At 45.7% G+C, this 20,541-nt stretch overlaps 1 protein-coding gene across 2 annotated transcripts in view; it reads right to left on the reverse strand.

The window, feature by feature from the left end:
- MTUS1 (microtubule associated scaffold protein 1) overlaps nucleotides 1-20,541 on the reverse strand; it is a 137,146-nt gene that overhangs the window by 94,552 nt on the left and 22,053 nt on the right. The window contains exon 1 of one of the 2 annotated variants that reach the window (XM_054720098.1): nucleotides 154-2,127. The exons of the other annotated variant lie outside the window; for it this stretch is intronic. Coding sequence (XP_054576073.1) covers nucleotides 154-2,127 — 1,974 coding nt within the window. Of the gene's footprint in view, nucleotides 1-153; nucleotides 2,128-20,541 lie in introns of those variants that run through there. 2 annotated transcript variants of the gene reach the window in all.

Raw genomic sequence — 20,541 nt, forward strand, 5'->3', positions numbered from 1 at the left:
ACGAGGGAAAGGATGACCGGCCAGCGTAGTAACAACTGAAAGCAAATGAGCGCCTCGCTCTGCAACGTGACTGGCAATTAGTGGGTGACCAACTGCTAACGCAGCCCTGAGTCTCCCCCACCATTCCCTGAGGCAGGCAGAAATCTGACTCACCAAAAACAGAGACCCATAGTCAAAGGTCTCATTCAAAACGTCCTTCTTGAGGTCTTGTTTTTCCAGAAGGGTCCCATTTTCCTGTTCTCCCTTCTCTTCAGGGCCAGTCCTATGGATGTTGGGCACATACGTCATTTCCAAGCACTCGGGGCTTTCCATTGTCACCGAGAACAGGCCCCTGCACTTCTGGAGGAACGAAGCCACGGACCCAGGCTCGCACGCCGAATGGGAAGAACTTGCCTTGTCAACATCTTCCCGATTCGATTTCAGGGCAGGTGTTGTTCTTGAAACCTTGTGGGAAGCGTTTTTAGAATGCGTTGCAACATGCTCGGCCTGGCTCGTGATGAGTTTATTCAATTGCTGCTTCTGCGTCTTGCTAATTGGGGTTTCTGCTTTCGTGTCTGCGTTCAGGTCGGATCTCCGGGTTTTGCTCAGCGCGGTCAACTGTCTCGAGGAAGAGCCCGACGAGGGGGATGAGCAGGCACTGGTCAGCTGAGGTCTGGGTGTGACCTTGGACAAAGCGGGGTCGTGGGCCTGCGCTGCAGGTCTCGACATCACTTTTGCTTTGACGTTCTTGAAGTTAGGTCTTGGGTAACTGATGATTTTGTTCTTTCTGACTTTGCTGCCTATCGGGGTATTGGCTTTGGTTGTTGGCTTTCCTAGGTTCGGTTTAGAAAGCTCTAGGTGACTCTTCTCCAGGTTACTACATTTCTCCGTCGCCTCGACGGGGGAGACAAAAAAGGTTGCATTCAGGGGTTTGGGGACTGGCGTGGACATGCAAATGGCGTCATTTGCACTGATGACCATGTCATTTTCATCCCAAGTCAGTTCAAGCGAATGTCCAGGGGGGCTACTTGGGACCAGCTCTATGGTATGATTTCGGATTTCCAGGTCCTCTTCATGGGGGGCCATCTGTGTGTGTTCGGCCCCGGTGACACTGGGTTCAGGACGCAGCACTGGGGCTGTGCTGTTGTCAAAAGCTGGCACCAGGCCAGGGCACTCGTCATCGATAAGACAATCCGACACTGTTTCTCCTAGATTTTGGCCCATTTCCTTTGGCCCATGTGAGCTCGCCGAATGTGTCTCACTGTGCGGTTCATCGCTAGATAAACAAAAGAACTCCTTTACTGCAGACCCGCTGGGAACGTCCATGCCATCGGAAACTGGTGCCAGAGCGTGGATCTCCTTTTCTCCAGCTAGCCTTTGCTGTGGCCCATCTGTGTACTCGCTGGTGACCTTCCCTGAAGAATACGGACAGGCATTTCCAACATCTGGAACAAAGGCATCCGTCTGCATCAGCACCTCAGGAAACGCTGTGAACGCTGCCCCCTGGGCCTCCGAGGCTGTGGCCGCAGGGCATTGAAAGACGCCTCTATCACAGCTCGTCTCTGTCACGTGTGTCTTCTCAGAATGGGAAGCCGGGCGAACGGAACAGGATAGAGATGTATTTCCACTTCTCATGCCAGTTGGTTGCAGGCTCCCAGAGGCGTGCAAAGACTGGCTCTTTCCCACGGCGTGGTGTTTCGCAAAGGTGCAGTGAGCGTTATCCACTCTCCTGTCAAAGGTCTGGTTTAGCTCCCAGGCACCCGGGCAGTCTGCACAGCTCCAATCGCCCTCTTTGGGGTTCCGCGCACAAGGCGGCGATGGCTCATCCCTCTGGCCCCGAGGGGACTGTCGGGAGTGACAGCTGCTCCGCGGGTACCTGGGCTCCCCGGTGACTACGGCGTGTGCGGGACCAGAGAAATCACGTGGAGGCTTTTGGTGATCAACGTCTTCGACACACAGAGGGCTTAAGGCCATGCTTTCACCAACGTCCGCAGCGGCGTGGGCTTCATACTCCACCACCATGTCGTCTGGGTGGGCGGAATGCCAGCAGCCCGCCGAACAGCTCTGCGGAGGTGGTGGTTTGGGGTGGTAGGCGTAAGGGTTTCCATTGTTGTCTTCGGGCTCGTCTCCTGAACTAAACTCATTCATCCTGAAGACGAACTCAAAACCTCTGCCACTTTAGTTCTCTCTTAAATCCTTTCCAATGAGAGGGAGGAGAAATTGTCCATCTTCGACGTTCTTCTCAGCACAGTTGAGAGTTTCTTAGTCTGAGATGTTTTGAAGCTGTTCCCTGGAAGAAATAAAATATTTAACTCACGGAAATGTTAGAAAAATGAGCAAGTCACCACTTGATTCATTTCAGTCCCTTTGTTTTTTACGTTTAGAACTTAGGACTACAGAGGTGGGTGATTCAGGGATCCTTAGCTAAAGTATCACCTCCTTTTCAAAACGCTTTTTCATTTGAGGGCATGGGGCCCACGGAAGGCAGACACTGCCACTGCTGCCCCGGCGACCGACTTCACATCGTAGATGCCTCCTCTCGACTCTCAGTGAGTCTTACTCGTCATAAGAGAGAAGAAACAGGAATCCGATAACCGTTTCCTTCTTGTTGGTTGAAAGAGTGAGCTTTGGTCCTAATTTGTCTAGGACAGTCCCAATTCATGCCTGTGGTCCCAACATAATTAGTAATGATGCCCTTTTCGCCTTTCAGAAGGGTCCCTGCGTTTCCCTGGAGGGTGGTTGCCAGGCAGCCTGGCAGGCACCGCCAAGGAGCTGAAGGTGAGTGACGATTTGCAAGCATGTCCAACTCGCGGCCGTGTGACATGCTCGAAAGGAAGCTGGTACTCTCTTTTCCCGGTTTTCATTCTCTACCTCAAACTCATCCCATTTCAAAGTTGAAAAAAAAGTTTATTTTTTTTTAATTTTTAAAAATTGATTTCAGAGAGAGGAAGGGAGAGAGAGAGAGAGAGAGAGAGAGAGAATTAGAAACATCAATAATGAGAAGAATCATTGATCAGCTGTCTCCTGCAAGCTCCCTACTGGAGATCAAGCTCACAACCCAAGCATGTGCCCTGACCAGGAATTGAACCAGTGACCATTTGGTGCATGGGACAACGCTCACCCACTGAGCCACACCAGCCAGGCAGAAATTGTTGATTCTTAATAGTTAAATAGGTACTCTACTGGAAGTTCCTAAAAATGTTAAATAGTTACTGCATGACACATCAACTCTACTCTCAAGTATCTAGTAAAGAGAAATGAAAACAAATGTCCACACAAAAACTTATACAAGAATGAGCATGATTTTGAATAGAAGTACCTATACTAATAAAAGGGTTATATGCTAATTAAACTGGACATCTTCTGGGTGACCTTCCAGGCGTCCTTCCAGATAAAGCCACGGTGGCGGGGCCGAGGCAGAGGCAGTTAGGGGCAATCAGGCCAGCAGGGGAGAGCAGTTAGGGGGATCAGGCCAGCAGGGGAAAGCAGTTAGGGCAATCAGGCCAGCAGGCAGAGAGGTTAGGAGTGATCAGGCAGGCAGGCAGAGGTGGTTAGGGGCAATCAGGCTGGCAGGGGAGCAGTTAGGGGCATCAAGCAGGCAGGCAGAGTGGTTAGGGGCGATCAGGCAGGCAGACTGGTGAGTGGTTAGGAGCCAGCGGTCCCAGATTGTGAGAGGGATGTCCCACTGCCGGTTTAGGCCCAATCCCACAGGCATTGGGCCTAAACCGGAAGTCGGACATACCCCAAGGGGTCCTGGATTGGAGAGGGTGCAGGCCGGGCTGAGGGACACCCTCCCCCATGCATGAATTTTGTGCACTGGGCCTCTAGTTATTCATAATAGCCAAAAAGTAAAAGCAACCCAAATGTCCCTTACTTGGTAAACAGGTAACAACACGCTATATACCTTACAACTGATATATTCTTCAGCAACAGAAAGGAATAGAATATGGATTCATACAACATGGATATAATGCTACAACTTAAAACATTATACTTAATGAAAGAAGCCAATCACAAAAGACTACATATTATGTGGTACCATTTACATGAAGTGCCCAGAATAGACAAGTCTGTAGAGCAGTGGTTCTCAACCTTTCTAATGCCGTGACCCTTTAATACAGTTCCTCATGTTGTGGTGACCCCCAACCATAAAATTATTTTCGTTGCTACTTCGTAACTGTAATTTTGCAACTGTTATGAATCGTAATGTAAATATCTCTGTTTTCCGATGGTCTTAGGCGACCCTGCTAGCGGTTCTCAACCTGTGGGTCGCAACCATCGGAAAACACAGATATTTACATTACGATTCATTAGCAGTAGCAAAATTACAGTTATGAAGTAGCAACGAGAATAATTTTATGGTTGGGGGTCACCACAACATGAGGAACTGTATTAAAGGGTCGCGGCATTAGAAAGGTTGAGAACCACTGCTGTAGAGACAGAATGTCAATTAGTGGTTCTCTCGGGCTATTTTGTTTGTTATTTTATTTTGCTCATTAGATCCCACATCTCAGTGAAATCATATGGTACATACTTGTCTCAGGCACTGAGCCACACTAAAGCCTGAAACAAGGAGAAAAGTTGATAATACTGACCCTGCCTTTACATTAAAGTTTTAGTTTTTGTTCATCCTGGATTTTTGGCCGTAATGCCGATTTTTAAAAATAATTCACTAAATATTATTTATCTCGATCACTGAGGTTTTGGGGCCACCCCTTAAATTCCCAACTTGAGACGTGTGCCTCACTCTCCTACCCTAGTCCCAGCCCTCCCCACAGAGGGCACAAGCTCTCCGCTGCCCCCCAGGAGAAGGCCCTGACCCCACAGTGGAAGGGGGGAGGGGTGGTGGCCTGGCGATGCCCTGTTCTACACTACAGTGACCAAGTGAGTCAGTCTCTGTCCCTCAAACTAGCTCTCGTCTAAAATTCACCTGTCATTATAGATGAAGTCCTGTCATTATAATTCATCTATAATTTCATCTATGACCATCTGCCCACCTTACTCTTTTTCTTATTTCTCAAATGGTTCATAACCAGAGAGAGGAAGAAGGCAGGAATGATATTCAAAAGAGTGAACGAGCAATCCTGACCGTGTCCTGGCCGCAGCCCTGGAGCAGGGTCCGGGAGGCCAGTCCCTGGGGAGCCAGGCATGTCCCCTTCGGTTCCTGGATGCTGGAGAGGTCCAAGCACTCACTCAGAAAAGGCTGCGGTGGCTGATGAACCCCAAGATGCACACAGGGCTTCGGGCAGCAGCCATTCACCTACCACTGCAGGAGACCACCTGTACTTTATTTAACCATCAGCCACTCGGAATAGCAGTCTTGAAAAGGGGATATTATTTATTGAGCCCGCTCCAAACTGTAAATATGTTGCCTAGGCAACGAGCCATGAGAAATAAACAAGGAGTCAAGTTTATGGGAGCAAACCACATGTGGGGTAACGGGGGCTTCTGTCCCGGGGGCAAGGTGGCTGGCGCTTCGGTTCAGGGTACGAGCCAAATGTTTTTCTCACATTGGTGGTTTGCAGCCTAAATCCTGCTAGCCACTCACTTTTCCAGCTGGGATGTTGGTGTTGAAATAGCACAGACTGGGCAAGAGACTTTAGGCCTAAAACCATTCCTTCTTTTAACCTGAGTGGAACACTGCTTTGTCCACAGGTTAGTGTTTCCACGGAGGAGGGCGGCACAGGTAACGTCCAGGAAACGAGGCCTGGGCTGAGCGCCTGAAACAAAGCCGTCTGGGCCGTGGCACTGGACAGGCGCTGAGCAGGCAGCTTCCAGGTGCAGGCCACACAGCGAGACCTTGAACGACCCCTGGCAGTTGCACCCGGGCACCAGCAAGGCCGCGGAGAAGGGCAGCGGGCGCCAGTGAGCACAGCTGCAGCCGCAGGGAACAGAGTGGACTCAGGCCCTTGTACTCAGTGGTGAGCACCGTCATACTGACTGCTTTAAAGTGGCCACGCAGAAGGCTGCTGTGTGTCCTGTAGAAAACTAGAGTATGTCCAGCTTTAAACTGTTAATAATAGGTCCGGTGGGCAATGCTGCATGGGATACCCCCAATTCCATCACGCATTAGAAGACAAGGAGGAAATGATGGGAGGGGTAGGCTGGAACCCATGTGGTTTTTCCAGTCTCAAAAGTCAACACCCTTCACACACACGCACGTGCGCCCACACACACACACACACACACACACATGCACATTCTCCCTCTAGGGTTTCCAATTAGGGTTTGATTGGATAATTAAATATTAGGGATAAATCTTCCCCAGGAGACGGGTTTCTTAGACTTAAGTAATTATAGAGCGAGAGGCAGGAGCAGCAGCTGTAGGTGCACACCCCTGAAAATGTGTGTGTGTGTGTGTGTGTGTGTGTGTGTGTGTGTGAGAGAGTGAGAGAGAGAGAGAGAGAGAGAGAGAGAGAGAGAGCCAAAGATGTGTCCTAGGCAGGGGCCCACCTGATGCAGCAGGACGGTCTTTGGAAACACGAAACACTGTTCCGGAAACTGGGTTCTAAGAACGTAATTTTCCCTGCATTACTGTTTCAGGATTAAGGGACTGGCTTGTTTTTCAAACTGCAGTGGTCGCAGGGAGGGGGGAAGAGGCAGTTCTGCGATCATCTGTGTCCTCTGCACACACTGGTGCTGAAGGAGCACAGCTGAACTAAGGATTGGCAGTAGCTCCAGTCTCCCTCCCCCCCCCCCACTTTATCCATGGGGGGGGGGTTATGTTCCAAGACCCCCAGGGATGCTGAAACCATGAATAGTACCAAATCCTGTACATATTATGCATTTTCCTATATATACATACATAACCATTTAGGCAGAGTAAGAGGTTAGCGACAATAATAAAATAGAGTGATTATAACAATACACTGTAATAAAAGTTATGTGAAAGTGGTCTCTCTCCAATGACTGAAATGTCTACAGCATGGAGACACTGGACAAAAGCATGATTCAGTCTCGGGTGGACAGAGCGGGATGGCTCAATATTTCATCATGCTACTCAGAATGGCATAAAATTTTAAAGGTACGAATTGGGGTTTTTTTCTGGAATTTTCTAATATAACTAGTGGCCCGGTGCACGAAATTCGTGCATGGGGTGGTGTCCCTCAGCCTGGCCAGCACCCGCTCCAATCTGGGACCCCTCAGGGGATGTCTGACTGCTGGTTTAGGCCCGATCGCTCACCTGGCTGCCAGCCTGATCGCCCCCACTGCCCCCCACACCGCCAGCCTGCTTGCCGCCAACTGCCCCCCTCTGCTGGCCTGCTCGCCCCCAACTGCCCTCACCTGCCGGCCTGCTCGCCCCCAACTGCCCCACCCTGCCGGCCTGCTTGCCCCCAACTGCCCCCACCCTGCCGGCCTGCTTGCCCCCAACTGCCCCCCCCCCCGCCAGCCTGCTTGCCCCCAACTGCCCCCCCTGCCAACCTGATCACCCCCAGCTGCCTCCCTGCCAGCCTTATCACCCCCAACTGCCCGCCCCCCCCACTGGCCTGATCACCCTAACCGCCTATGCCTTGGCCCCACCACCAAGGCTTTGTCCGGAAGGACGTCCGAAAGGCCTCTTGGAAGATCTCCCGGTCTAATTAGCATATTACCCTTTTATTAGTATAAATATTTTCAGACTGAGGTTAAGCACAGGTAACAGACCACGGAAACCAAAACTTCAAATGAAGAGGGGCTACCCTACAAATGCATTCATAGAAAATCAGTGCATTCTTCAAGTCCTCTTATGGATTGGTAGTCTGGAATCCAGGACACGGTTTCCATTATTGAAAATAAATACACATAAACAATTGTTAGGTTCCCAGATAGCCAACCGATGACATATGAACCCATGACAGAGCCCAACTGTTGCCCAATAATACTGCTATTTCCCCTAGAATTGTGCCCAATACAGCCAGCGTCGCACACGGGGCCCTAGATGTCAGAAACACATGTCCTCCGCCATAGGCACAGCCTCTACATAAGTAAATCTCTCTTCTCTCTAATGGGCAGAGTGCAGACAGTAATTACTCCGCACCCGACCACTCAAAGAGAGTGATGGCTTGCTCTGTTTCCCAGATGGCGAGAGCGTCTGCATCCTCGCTCCGCCGGCCCACGCCTGCAGCCCAGTTGTGCACGCAGGGACAAGAGAAATCACATGGCCTCCAGATTTCTCGCTCCCTGCTTGCAGAGACAGCAGGAGTTAACATAGTCCTTCATTTCAAGAATGAGCAGCAGTGGAAAAAATTATTTGAGAAGATCTTGGTATAAATACAAAAGTATCTTTACCTGGGGAGAAGCCTACATAGGTAGCAACTAACAACAGTCCAAATGCTCAGCAGTCCTGGAAACAATGGAAAAGAGGTTTGCCTTTTATTATCAATCTCATGCGAGTCTGGAATCTTAAACTCTACAGAGGTCAAGACCCTGGAGCATAGCATGAGCACTTGCTATTGACCCCTCAGGATAGGGTCAGCTTTGCTGCAATAATAAACAGCCCCAAGCCCTGGCTGGGGTGGCTCGATTGGTTAGAGCACCATCCAGGGCACCGAAGGGTCACAGGTTCCATTCCTGGTCAGGGCACATATCTAGGTTATGGGTTCCATCCCTGGTCAAGGCGTGGATGGGAGGCAACCAATCGATGTTTCTCCCTCACACCAATGTTTCCCTCTCTCCCTCTCCCTTGCCCTCTCTCTAGATTAGTGAAAAGTATATCCTCAGTGAGAATTTAAAAATAATAAAAAAAACACCCCCAGGGGCATTGGCAGGGAACCCGGCTCATATTCCTGGTCAACCAGGGACCCAGGTTGACTTAGGCTTCATCGCAACAAAAATGTCCAGTCAGCAGACATTGGGGCAGGACCACAGCAAAGCTTCTACTCGCTCTTAGCGTTCCTGCCTAAAAGGGACACACGTCTGCTCACATTTCAGCAAGGCAGGCTACCGTTTACCCAGAAGTGAGAGAACCGGAAATATGTGTGCAAAGCATGAGGTAGTCAGGGGAGAATTTCTTTCCATTATGCATTAATTATAGCAACATTCAGTATAGAGTGCATTGCACCAAATTATGCACCTTCACTGAAATTGGCATGCCTGACACTATGGCTCCTCTGTCCAAATTATACCATTTCAGTCGATATCATTTATCATTGAGTCCCAGCTTTCAGGAAAGAAAAAGGAAAAAAAGGTAAGGCATAGTAAAGGTTTCTGTCACCACCATCTCATTGTTCTCCAAATGTAAGGTGCTTTTAATGACCAGTAACTGTGGCAGAGACTGGCTGGTCACCAAACTCATTTCCTTTCCCCCCCCCCCCTCTCTTTTTATTTATTTTTTCAAAATATATTTTATTGATTTTTTTACAGAGAGGAAGGGAGAGAGATAGAGAGTTAGAAACATCGATGAGAGAGAAACATCGATGAGAGAGAAACATCGATCAGCTGCCTCTTGCACACCCCCTACTGGGGATGTGCCCGCAACCAAGGTACATGCCCTTGACCAGAATCGAACCTGGGGCCCTTGAGTCTGCAGGCCGACGCTCTATCCACTGAGCCAAACCTGTTAGGGCTCTTTTATCTTTTTCAAATAAAACTGAAAGCACGTTCTATTCACAAAAACAAATCAGTATCAGTGCAATTTAAAGAACAAGATCAGAAACTTGGCAGCTAATCGATAATTGAATGTCCGCCGAGTACCACATGCAGTACGCCCAGTGCACAAGTAGTCACCACCCTTGACTAGACAATGAAGAAATGGGGAGCTGTGTCCCTCCCACCCATCCCAAGAGCCACAGACAAGTCCCATTCCTCCAGATCTCTTCCTGTTCCCCCTCCATGATAAATGAAAACGACCTGCCCGCTGCGTGTCACTGTGATATTTTAGAAGAGCCACGTTGTCACAACCAACAGCGGCCTACCTATGACTGTTCTGCACAATAAGCTATTCTAATGGCCGCTGTGCCCGACACCTGGATGGCAAGCAGCCCACATGGCCGCAGAAAGGCAGAGGGCCAGTAAGGATGCCTCCAGGAAAAACACAAGAACTAACAAACATTGAAAGCTTCAACCAACTGAGAAACTGAACGGAGGGAAATCGGAGAGTGCTTTTGGAGAATCAGGGCTGTTTCTGCCAGATACTCAAAGAAAGCAAAGTGAACGGGCCGGGGAGAGTAGGGGAGTAGTTGTACAAGAAAGGAAACATCATCCTAGTACACTTGGTCTCAGAGACACTACCCACTACCCATATTTTGTTTAAAAGATGGAAGTAAATAAGAGAAATAATGCAGAGAGGAAATGGGATTGCCTCGGAGAATAGACAATGGGCTTTCTGTTATATAATCCTTTTATTAGCCATTTCTTGTCTTCTTAAACTCTGAGCACATGATAAGAATTAAAGAATTATGTAAGAGGATTATTTCGAATCTTTATCATCTACCCAGTTTGCTCCTTCAATATGAATCCCTCTAGTTCCTTTTGAAATTCTCAATAGCTTAGCTCTTCTCTGAGCTTTAGGCAAAGCTCAGAGTGAAACTATAGACTCCACGAACCGACTGGTAGACCTGAGCGGCCAGTGGCCTATTTCTGAGCCTGAGACTAGTGAATTATTCAGTGGCTGCTCTACACTATGCATCCTGATTGGCTACTGGAACCTGCTCATTTTAAGCCAGTATTCATGCCTCCACATTTTTCTGCTATTACCTGTAGCCACTTTCAGGGATGCTTATGGACCATCAAGGTCAATTGTCAAATTCTGCTCTAATTATATGTCAATGCCAAGAGGCTGTCTTGTAAAACACATTCTAATATAGAAACGTTATAATGTGAAAATACGTGTGTTTTAGAAATGATGAAATATAGCAATTTATTAAAACAGAGTTCAACACTTCAAAGTCATGGACTCTCTGAGTTAGACGTACCCTTAAAAATAATCAATGAAAAAAAAAATCAATGGAATCTTAACACTAATCTAACACTTAGATCTTCTTAGACTATAATTAGTCAAATGTCTGCCCAACCCAGAGAATGTTGCATGGTTCTAGGCAATTCCTACTTACCTTGTCTAGACATTCCCTGTCCCAAGTCATAAAGCATACTACAGTATTGGGGATTCCAAGTCTAGCCACAGGAGACAGAAAACCTCAGGTAACTGGCAAAAAAACCACACAAGGTAAACGTTTAGTTCTGTCTCATGGGAAAGGTTGTCCAGGATTAAGGAACCAGCTGTCAGGGACCCAGGCTCCAACCTTTCTCATTCCTCTGCTCTGCACGACCTCAACCTATGGCCCCAAATAGAACAATCTGTGTTTCATTTAAGGGGTAGAAGAAGGTGAGGAGGCAACAAGTGTGGAAGCTACCGCCACATAACACCACCGGCCAATGGCTACAGCTCAATCACAGGGCCACACCTCCCTCCACGGCACGCTGGGAAATGGAAACCAATACAGGCTACTGTACCCAGCTAAAATGTCTTAAACCACACAGAGGGGGACAACAGAGCCTGAGGGACAAAGAGCCATCTCCGCCACACTTATCGCAGACCCAATGCCCTATGCTACAGGGCACTGCTCTTCACTAAAAAGAGGCTGGGTTTGTACTTAGACCTCCACGGTTATCTATTCCATTTCAATAGAGGTTTTTCTAGAAACCTGCTTTAAACTCAACTTCCCTCTGAAGGTACCTTGCTAGACTCATGGGAAAAGATCTTTAAGAGAGAAGGTCCTTTCACAGTTTTCACACAGATGTCACAGTTATGACAACTCTAGCAGTGGGATCTGGATTCCTCTGAACCATTTTGACATAACAGAAAATTTTAGTTTCTTTTCATAAAGATGGTCCATCAAGCTGATTTCCAATCTGGTTTTGCTCTTCAGTGAATACAAGTCCTTGAATGGTTCCCTCACGTGTGATTAATGGCAGCCGTGCTTATGGATCTTGGACTAAAATTTGTAATTCAATCCAAAACTCCAGACTGATAAAATCTCAAAACAAAGACAACCTGAGATACTCTTTGAAACATGTATGTGGTGTCGACCATGTGCTGGGCACAGGTAGGTTCCGGGGCTGCTACAGACTGGATGAGAATCAGTTGTGCAGAACGTGTGACTGGCAGTGAGATAAGGGCTAGACTATTAGAGCTGAAGGAATGAGCAGACCGTACCTGAGAGAAGATTTACAACTGCTCAGGGGAGTCAGGGGATAAATCAAGTAAAAATGGAAGGACAGGCATCTGGCCAGCGTGGTTCAGTGGTAGAGCATCAACCTATGAAACAAGAGGTCACGGTTGGATTCCCAGTCAGGACATATGCCCAGGTTGTGGGCTCGATCCCAGTGTGGGGTGGGCAGGAGGCAGCCAATCAATGATTCCCTCTCATCATTGATGTTTCTATCTCTCTATCCCTCTCTCCCTTCCTCTCTGAAATCAATAAAAATCTATTTTAAAAAAAAGGACAGGCAATGCAGCCAGCAGCAATCACTCCGGCTCCTAAGTGTGAGGGGACTGGCATGGGTGGGGACAGTTAAGTAGCACAAAGTGGCCGCGGGTGGGATGAAGGGCCGCAGTCGATAGGCTCAGGAGTTGGTCTTCTATTCTGGGGCCGATGCGAGCCTGCCAAAGCTGAGAGGATGGATATAACACTCTGGTTTGGCTGAATGTGGCAGGTGTCCCGGTGAGGAAAGATCCACGGCAGGAAACTGTGCGGATGGATCTGAACTGACCCAGCGGTGATGAGAGGGAAGGAAGAAGCAGCCAGACAAAACTCCAAGGCTCAGTCCTGCCTAGCCAGTTTGCTCAGTGGTTGGAGCATTGGTGGCAGGCTCAACCCTCCAGCCCCGGTCGGAGCAAGTGCAGGAAACAATCAATTGATGTATCTCTCTCACATTGATGTTTCTCCCTCTCTCTCTCTCTCTCCCTCCCTCCTTTCCTTCCTTCCACTCTGTCTAAAAATCAATGGAAAAAATATCCTCTGGTGAGAATTAACAACAACAAAATCACACACACACACACACACACACACACACACACACACACACACACACGGCTCAGCTCTGTGTCATCTGCATGGCACAGTGGAGAGCTTGCCCCACGGTGAGTGCTGGAGACGTGACTATTGAACTAAACTTCATTTTAAGAGACTATTTTGCTTATATTAACATTCTCAGAAGGAAGTGCAGCAGATAGTACATAGGAAAGATGCATAAATAATCACATACTAGGTAAATACGAAAAGGATTTAAGCTTTTAGTATAAATTTTAAGAGTTTTACTATTATTTTCTCTGTTTTAAATAAACTATCAGGAGTAGGATACTAATTCTGGGTGCACTAGGTGCTAAAACAACAAAATATAAAGGAGATTTTTCAAAGGATGAATAAGAGATCTGGGTTAAAATAAGTAATGTATTAAGCAAAGAAACAAATACTATGTAGTTGCATCATCTAAGGAAAAATAACTCATTTGTTTCTAAAACATACAAACTGAAGAGTTTTTAAGTGAAGATACTACTCAATAATGAACCCTATCAGAGAAACTTTGCTTATGCCATGGTAAAACAATTAAAACAAGTACCTCAACAAAAATATATCACCACCTTTCCCTATCCACCCCTAAAACCACATGAGGTTTGTATTTAAAATATCTTTAAGACCCAGCACTTCATTAATTAGAATATTTTTCTAGGAATAACCAAGTATTCCCAACTTTCCTAAAAGTAGTAGAAGCCCCTCCCCTCAAAAACAAAGAAATCCTAGTTACTACAAGACTATCAGCAGATAACAGAAAATGTATCCCAAACTGATCTAAAACACCAGAAAAAAATTTTAAATGATCCAAAGGAAAATATCTATTTTTATACTAATGAAGAATAATTAACCTATATTCTATTTAAATGTCATGGATAAATAACATTTTTTAAGCTATGGGTGCATTTTAATGAGAATGGGCATCTGAAAACTAAATCTGTTGCTAATTCAGCACAATGGGTCTTTCCTGGATAGCTCACATATGCCATTTAAAGCCTTCTGGCTGAAGCCGGTTTGGCTCAGTGGATAGAGCGTCGGTCTGCGGACTGAAAGGTCCCAGGTTCGATTCCGGTCAAGGCATGTACCTTGGTTGCGGGCACATCCCTGGTAGGGGGTGTGCAGGAGGCAGCTGGTCGATGTTTCTCTCTCATCGATGTTTCTGGCTCTCTGTCCCTCTCCCTTCCTCTCTGTAAAAAAAATCAATAAAATATATTTTTTAAGAAATAAAATAAAAATAAAGCCTTCTGGGATATGAAGGTGGACCCTGGGCTGATCCATAAGGATATCAGTGACTCGCTAAACTCTGCTAGGAGATTCAACACAAAGCCAATTAACTGACCTACTGAAATTCAAAAATTCTTATTCCTGGACTTCATTCCAAAAATATTCTTTTATTCCCAGATTTTCTGGCTTAAGAATTTCCTAAAACCTCAAAACCAGCCTATGGAAGACCCCACACATCACAAACTCTTTAAACTGCATTCCTAAAAACTTAGTAATTTTACTACAGTCTCAATATTTTTCCTTTACAAATGAGTACGTTTCAGGATAGCCTATGTTCTTTAAACGTATCATAAAACAGCAGAAATAACAAGGTTGTGTTCCCTAATCTTCACATCTTGTTACTAAGATAGTGGCAGATTAAACATGCTCAGAGCATTTTAAATCATAAATATTCAAACAGTTCTAGTTTGAAACTGGCCTCATTCACTTATTCTTTGTTCAAGTATATAAGCGCGCGCACACACACACACCACATGTGCACTCAGAGCTATAACCAAAAAGAAAACCAAGGATCTAGACATTTCAGATGACACAGTAAACTAAAATTTAAAAGGAGTAATTTCCTGCACGCTCCATGCTATTGCAGATGTGACCGTAAAGCGACCACGGTCAGTAGTAACAATATATTACATTTTTACATGTTGCTAATGAAAGTTTTTGTGCTTGACAACTTAAGCTCAAAACAAAGCACCACATTTTATTCTTTTCCTCTCCATAAAGTAGGTGAAAGTGTATTCACATTTGTTCATCATAATCCTTGCATTTTCACACATTCTAGCATCTATCCTGAAGGAGTATTTCAATATGATAAATATCACAAAATGTAAAGAGATGAAAAGCATTTAAGATTTTAAAAGCAGCTGGTCTGCAAAAGTACCACTCCTAAAACTTAACTCCAGTGCTCTTGCTGAAGTTCAACAGCCCAAATCAAGTACATCAAGGTAACTTACTTACATTCCTCAGAATATCAAAATCGACAGCTGTGAAAGTAAGCAAAAGACAGCAAGTTATTTGTCAAAAAAAGAAAAAAAATCACTTTGGGTTGCACCTAAGAGACTGTCTTCTCAGACAGCAATGCAGAAACCACAACCAGACTAAAAAAGTCGGAACACCAGACATAAAATGAATCCTCTCCTGAGACCACGGTTATTCAGACAGCTCGGCCTTGCAGCAGTAACACGGCTCAGTGTAATGACTTTTTTCCCTGAACCGAAGAATTTCCCTTGGACTCTCTGCCAACAAAACATCACAGACTTTTCTGAGGCTCGGAGGCGGAAAACTCCTGCGCAGATGTTTCTTGGTCTTACTCGACACCACTTACAGTAAAACCCAAAACAAAACAAAAACGGAGGGTTCTGTAAAGTAATCAACTTACTGGTCTGCCCAGACCGTCTCTGGAAACCAGAGGGACTTCGGCCTGTCAGATTAGATCAGCATTCACTGTGACTGGAGACTGCTTCTGGATTAAAGGGCCCAGAACAGCCAGTGATTTGGACAATAAAAAAAAGAGGGAGGATGGAGTTTTAAAGGAAGGACGTTAAGTATGCAACTACATCAAAATAGGAACTCGATTTAAGGTATAATATTTTTAAGGTACATTCTTTTATTTATCTACAGTTTTACTTCTATTTCCTATACTAATAAATTCTTAGGCATTTCATATCTTTTAAACTTAGAAAGTTCTAGGTACTCAAGAAATTTTCAAATTAATAATGTATTTTATGTGTAAGAGAAAGTTCTAGAAAGATAAGTACCATACCATGATAATGGTTCATCACCACTCCCTCAGGTAGAAGGGGGCATCCACATTATAAATTTGCTTCATACATTTCTACTATTATTTAAATATTTATAATTACTTTTGGAATCTTATGTAAATACCAAAATATTAAAAATATACTTATGCGCCCATGGGGAAAAAAAAGACACATGTTTACAGGCTGTCCTTTTTTTATCAAAATTTCTTTCACAGAAACTGAAATGAAAAGATCTGGAAATCATTTATTCAGAATCTTGGGCCAGCTATCTGCTCTTTACAACATGAAAAAACTGGTGTCATCAACACTGTTACTTTACAAAATAGCCTATGTACATAGTTCCTGAATAAATGGGACTTTCAAATTTGAACAGCAGATGGTCCAATTCAGACAGATACATGCCAAGAAGTCTTGTATGCAGGCAGTCTACACACAAAGTCAAACACACAACAGATAAACTGCTCCTGAAATAAAACACGACTCTCCTTCACAAAGGTAATTTTTCTCTTGTCCTATAAAGAGGGCCCATTAATGGACGAGGGGTTGACCAACACTAATGACTGATTCACCTTCCAGTGCGTAGAGTATTGGAGTTCATTCCATCCAACCTACCGACTCCGTATGGGAGAAAACTGCTGCCTCAAGAGAAACAGTTGATTTCTGGTTCTGCCTCCATTGTATAACTCCAGGAGTCACCATTCACACACATCTCATGGAAAAGAAATCACCATTGACATTAAAGGTGCAGTAATGGTGCTCCTAGAATTGTGCAATGTAGGAGCCCTATGACTTTCAAGTTCTTACAACTATTTAGAGGCAGAACCAGGATTAGGAACGCTTACCTCCAGCCCCTTTGGCTCACCACCATCTTGCCACATACAAATATTGGAGAGGAGGGGCAAAAGGTAATGGCGCACTTAAGATAACACCACAGTTTTTACCCTCTTGAACACTATGCATGTAACCTAAATGGCAGGAATACCACAGACTAATTTGCATTAAGAACATTAAATGTACTAAAAGGAAAGCCTAGAGAAAGTAGAGACGAGCCTACAGAACAGAAAAACTTTTAAGAAATATCAAGATGCCCTACCCCAATGTAACGTATTAGTCTGTGTCCCAAAGCTACAGGCGAGAACAGGAGTAAATACGACACTTGTATTACCCTGCATCCCAATTGGTCTCAATCTCTCACCACAGAGGAGATGAATAAAGAGATTCATAATTACAACTGTCTTGTGCATCTGCTGAAACAAAATGATCTGGTCCTGCTTCCTAGCAGACGAGGCCAGCTTCATCCTTACTGATGTCATACCAAGGAAGCACTTCTGGCTACAATCACTGATGCCAATTAAGATAAGAAACCAGTACATTCAGTTCCCTACCGGGTCTCACAAGAGATTAAATTTTTCTACAAGGAGAAACTAGGCCAAAAACTAAACACCATATGCTCAACCCTTTTTGTAACCCAGTATCACTCAGTGATACAGAGGCACTAAGTAAGTAAAAGCGTTTGAGACCATTACTCAGTCAATAAGCGGAGGATCGTTCAACCACCTGTGATTCGTCTCAAAGAAACGGGGGGGGGGGGGGGGGGGGTAGGAGGAAGGGAGAAACTAAAGGGCACAGGTCTTTGAAAAAGCGGTGTCTTAGGAACCGAGGGAAGATTACAGAGCAAGACTATTGTAATCCAGGTAAGAGAACTGAAAAGAGATTAGCCCTCCAAGGACACAGCTACTATGAACTAAATGATCCCTCAGCTTCCTAAGCACGTGCAACAAACACCCACATACAACTTTCCCTCTTTTCTCTGCTTGATTTGAAAAGTTAACTTAGGCTGAGAAACTATTAGTCTTGCCCTAACCGGTTTGGCTCAGTGGATAGAGCGTCGGCCTATGGACTGAGGGGTCCCAGGTTCAATTCCAGTCAAGGGCATGTACCTTGGTTGTGGGCCCATCCCCAGTGGGGAGTGTGCAGGAGGCAGCTGATCGATGTTTCTCTCTCATTGATGTTTCTAACTCTCTATCCCTCTCCCTTCCTCTCTGTAAAAATCAATAAAATACATTTTTAAAAAAAAAAAAAAAGAAACTATTAGCCTTTATTCCCAGAGACACCAGTAAGGATCCAAGAGAAATAAAAGTCAACAGTAAAATAAATAGAAAGACGAGAAATCAGATCCCAAGGAGAGAAATAATGAATTATACATCACTGGAAATTAATGTCTCCGAACCAAACTTGTAGAACACTTTGTGACGCCTCAGGTCACCAAACCCACGTGCAGCAGTGAGGGGAGAGGCTAGGATTAGCTGCAGAAGCTCGAGGCTGCCTGGAGGGGCCGGAAGAACCCAGAAAGCCCAGTCTTGGCATCGGTGGCCGGCGTGCACAAAGGCAAACGCAGGGTAAGACGCCGCGCTTGGATGGAGCACCAAAACCCAGCAGGGGCCTCCCAGGAAGAGGTCTCTCACGTCTCCCTCATCACTTCCGTTTCTGCCCACCAGCGTCCAGTCATCACCGCTCCACACACGGTACCAACAGCTGGTGTGTCCGAGTGGAAACTCGAGCTCCAAGCACCCAGTTGGTACGTGGGCCTCAGAGGCAAGGCTGCTCATTCAGCGCTCATGCTCTTGCCCACATTTACTTCCTCCTTCACCTCCGTTCTCCTCGTGACTCCACCTTCAGCTGCACTGCTGGGACAGGCAGTCCCCACCGGACCAGCAGGTTCTCTTCCAAAGTTCACGTGGAAGTGTATTATAAGCCAAAACCAATTTTCCTGGAGCAATGCTGGTTATGATGACAGGTTCCCAGGCTGGCTCCCAAACAGAAACCCATTGAATCCATGATCTAAGTATTACCAGCTTCATACAGACCTACAAGCATCCTTGTAAGCCCTTAATAGATGTATAAGGACCAACGAGCTGAATGCAAGTTAGAGCATTACTTCCGTGGAAAATGCATTCCAAGTCAGAAAAGAGAAGCGAACAAGTTCCTTTTTCTACTCGACTCTGACTACCACCAGATGCCATGGCGTATGATTCAGTGACAACAAGGACATTCTGATAATTACTGCAAAGAGATGAACCTTGAAAACATGCTAAAGGAAATAAACCAGACACAAAAGGAAATGGTTTGATTCTTCTTACATGAAGTACCTAGAACAGGTAAATTCATGGAAAGTAGGACAGGTTATCAGGGCTAGTGGGAAAGCTGAGTGGGAAATTCTTCTTTAATGAGTTCAAAGTTTGTTTGAGATGATGGGGAAAACTCTGGAACTAGATAGTGGTGATGCCTATACAGCACTGTGAATGTACTATACACCACGGAATTGTATACTCAAAAATGGTTAAAATGGCAATTTTATGTATATTTTACCACAATTAAAAAAAAGGGGGAGGGGGGAGGCAACACCACCAACTAGAAGTGCCAGATCTAATGGTCTAACTTCATTGCTACCTCAACTTTCCCAATCTATAGAATAGGAGAAAAATATTACAGCCCAGCCCTAACCGGTTTGGCTCAGTGGATAGAGCGTCGGCCTGTGGACTGAAAGGTCCCAGGTTCGATTCCGGTCAAGGGCATGTACCTTGGTTGCGGGCACATCCCCAGTAGGGGGTGTGCAGGAGGCAGCTGATCGATGTTTCTCTCTCATTGATGTTTCTAACTCTCTATCTCTCTCCCTTCCTCTCTGTAAAAAATCAATAAAACATATTTTTTTAAAATGACAGCCCATGTCTTGGAATTCGGGGCTGCCTCCTGAGCATTGGAGATCGCATACGCTGCTAGTAAAGCCATGAATGGAGAGGTCTACACCAGAGCGCTTGTCACCACACTAACCGCTGTGGCTCCACACAGCTGCCAGGTGGAACCTCAGTCCCAGAGAAAGAGCCCACTTGGACACAGGAACACATACCTTAAGTTTGCAAGTTGTGCTGTTAAAAACCTTCATTTAAATTCTCCCTCTACCAACATGAGTCATCAAACAGATAAATGACTTCAAAGAGTAAAACTGCGATAGTAACCAGGGCAAACCCAACTGAGTCCCACAACTTAGGAACAGGTTTCTAGGCAGCCGTTTCACAGTTAAAAATTGAGGTGCTTAGGCCCCCAAAACCACTCATTAATAGTGTTGCTATTATTTCCAGAGAAAGGTTGATGCAACTACCTCTACATGGAATACTCCTCTCCAGGCCCACGTAATAAGAAGTTCCTTCTTCAGGGTTAAATACATCTCAACTTGATCGCATGATTCCGAGAATAAGAGCTGTCTGACGAACATCTGTGTATTGGCAGAAGTCTCAGGCATGAAGTCTTACTTTACGTTAGCAATCAATGAATGGTTACTATAATCAGATTATCTTAGCGACCTCATTAAACAGCACTCACAGGTGACTGGTCAAAACTAAAAAGTGGTAAACAGCCCTAGCTGGTTTGGCTCAGTGGATAGAGCATTGGACTGCAGACTGGAAGGTCCCAGGTTCGATTCTGGTCAAGGGCATATGCTCAGGTTGCGGGCTGGAACCCCAGTAGGGGGA

This window comes from Eptesicus fuscus, chromosome 8, assembly GCF_027574615.1.
Source record: "Eptesicus fuscus isolate TK198812 chromosome 8, DD_ASM_mEF_20220401, whole genome shotgun sequence".
Lineage (NCBI taxonomy): Eukaryota > Metazoa > Chordata > Mammalia > Chiroptera > Vespertilionidae > Eptesicus > Eptesicus fuscus.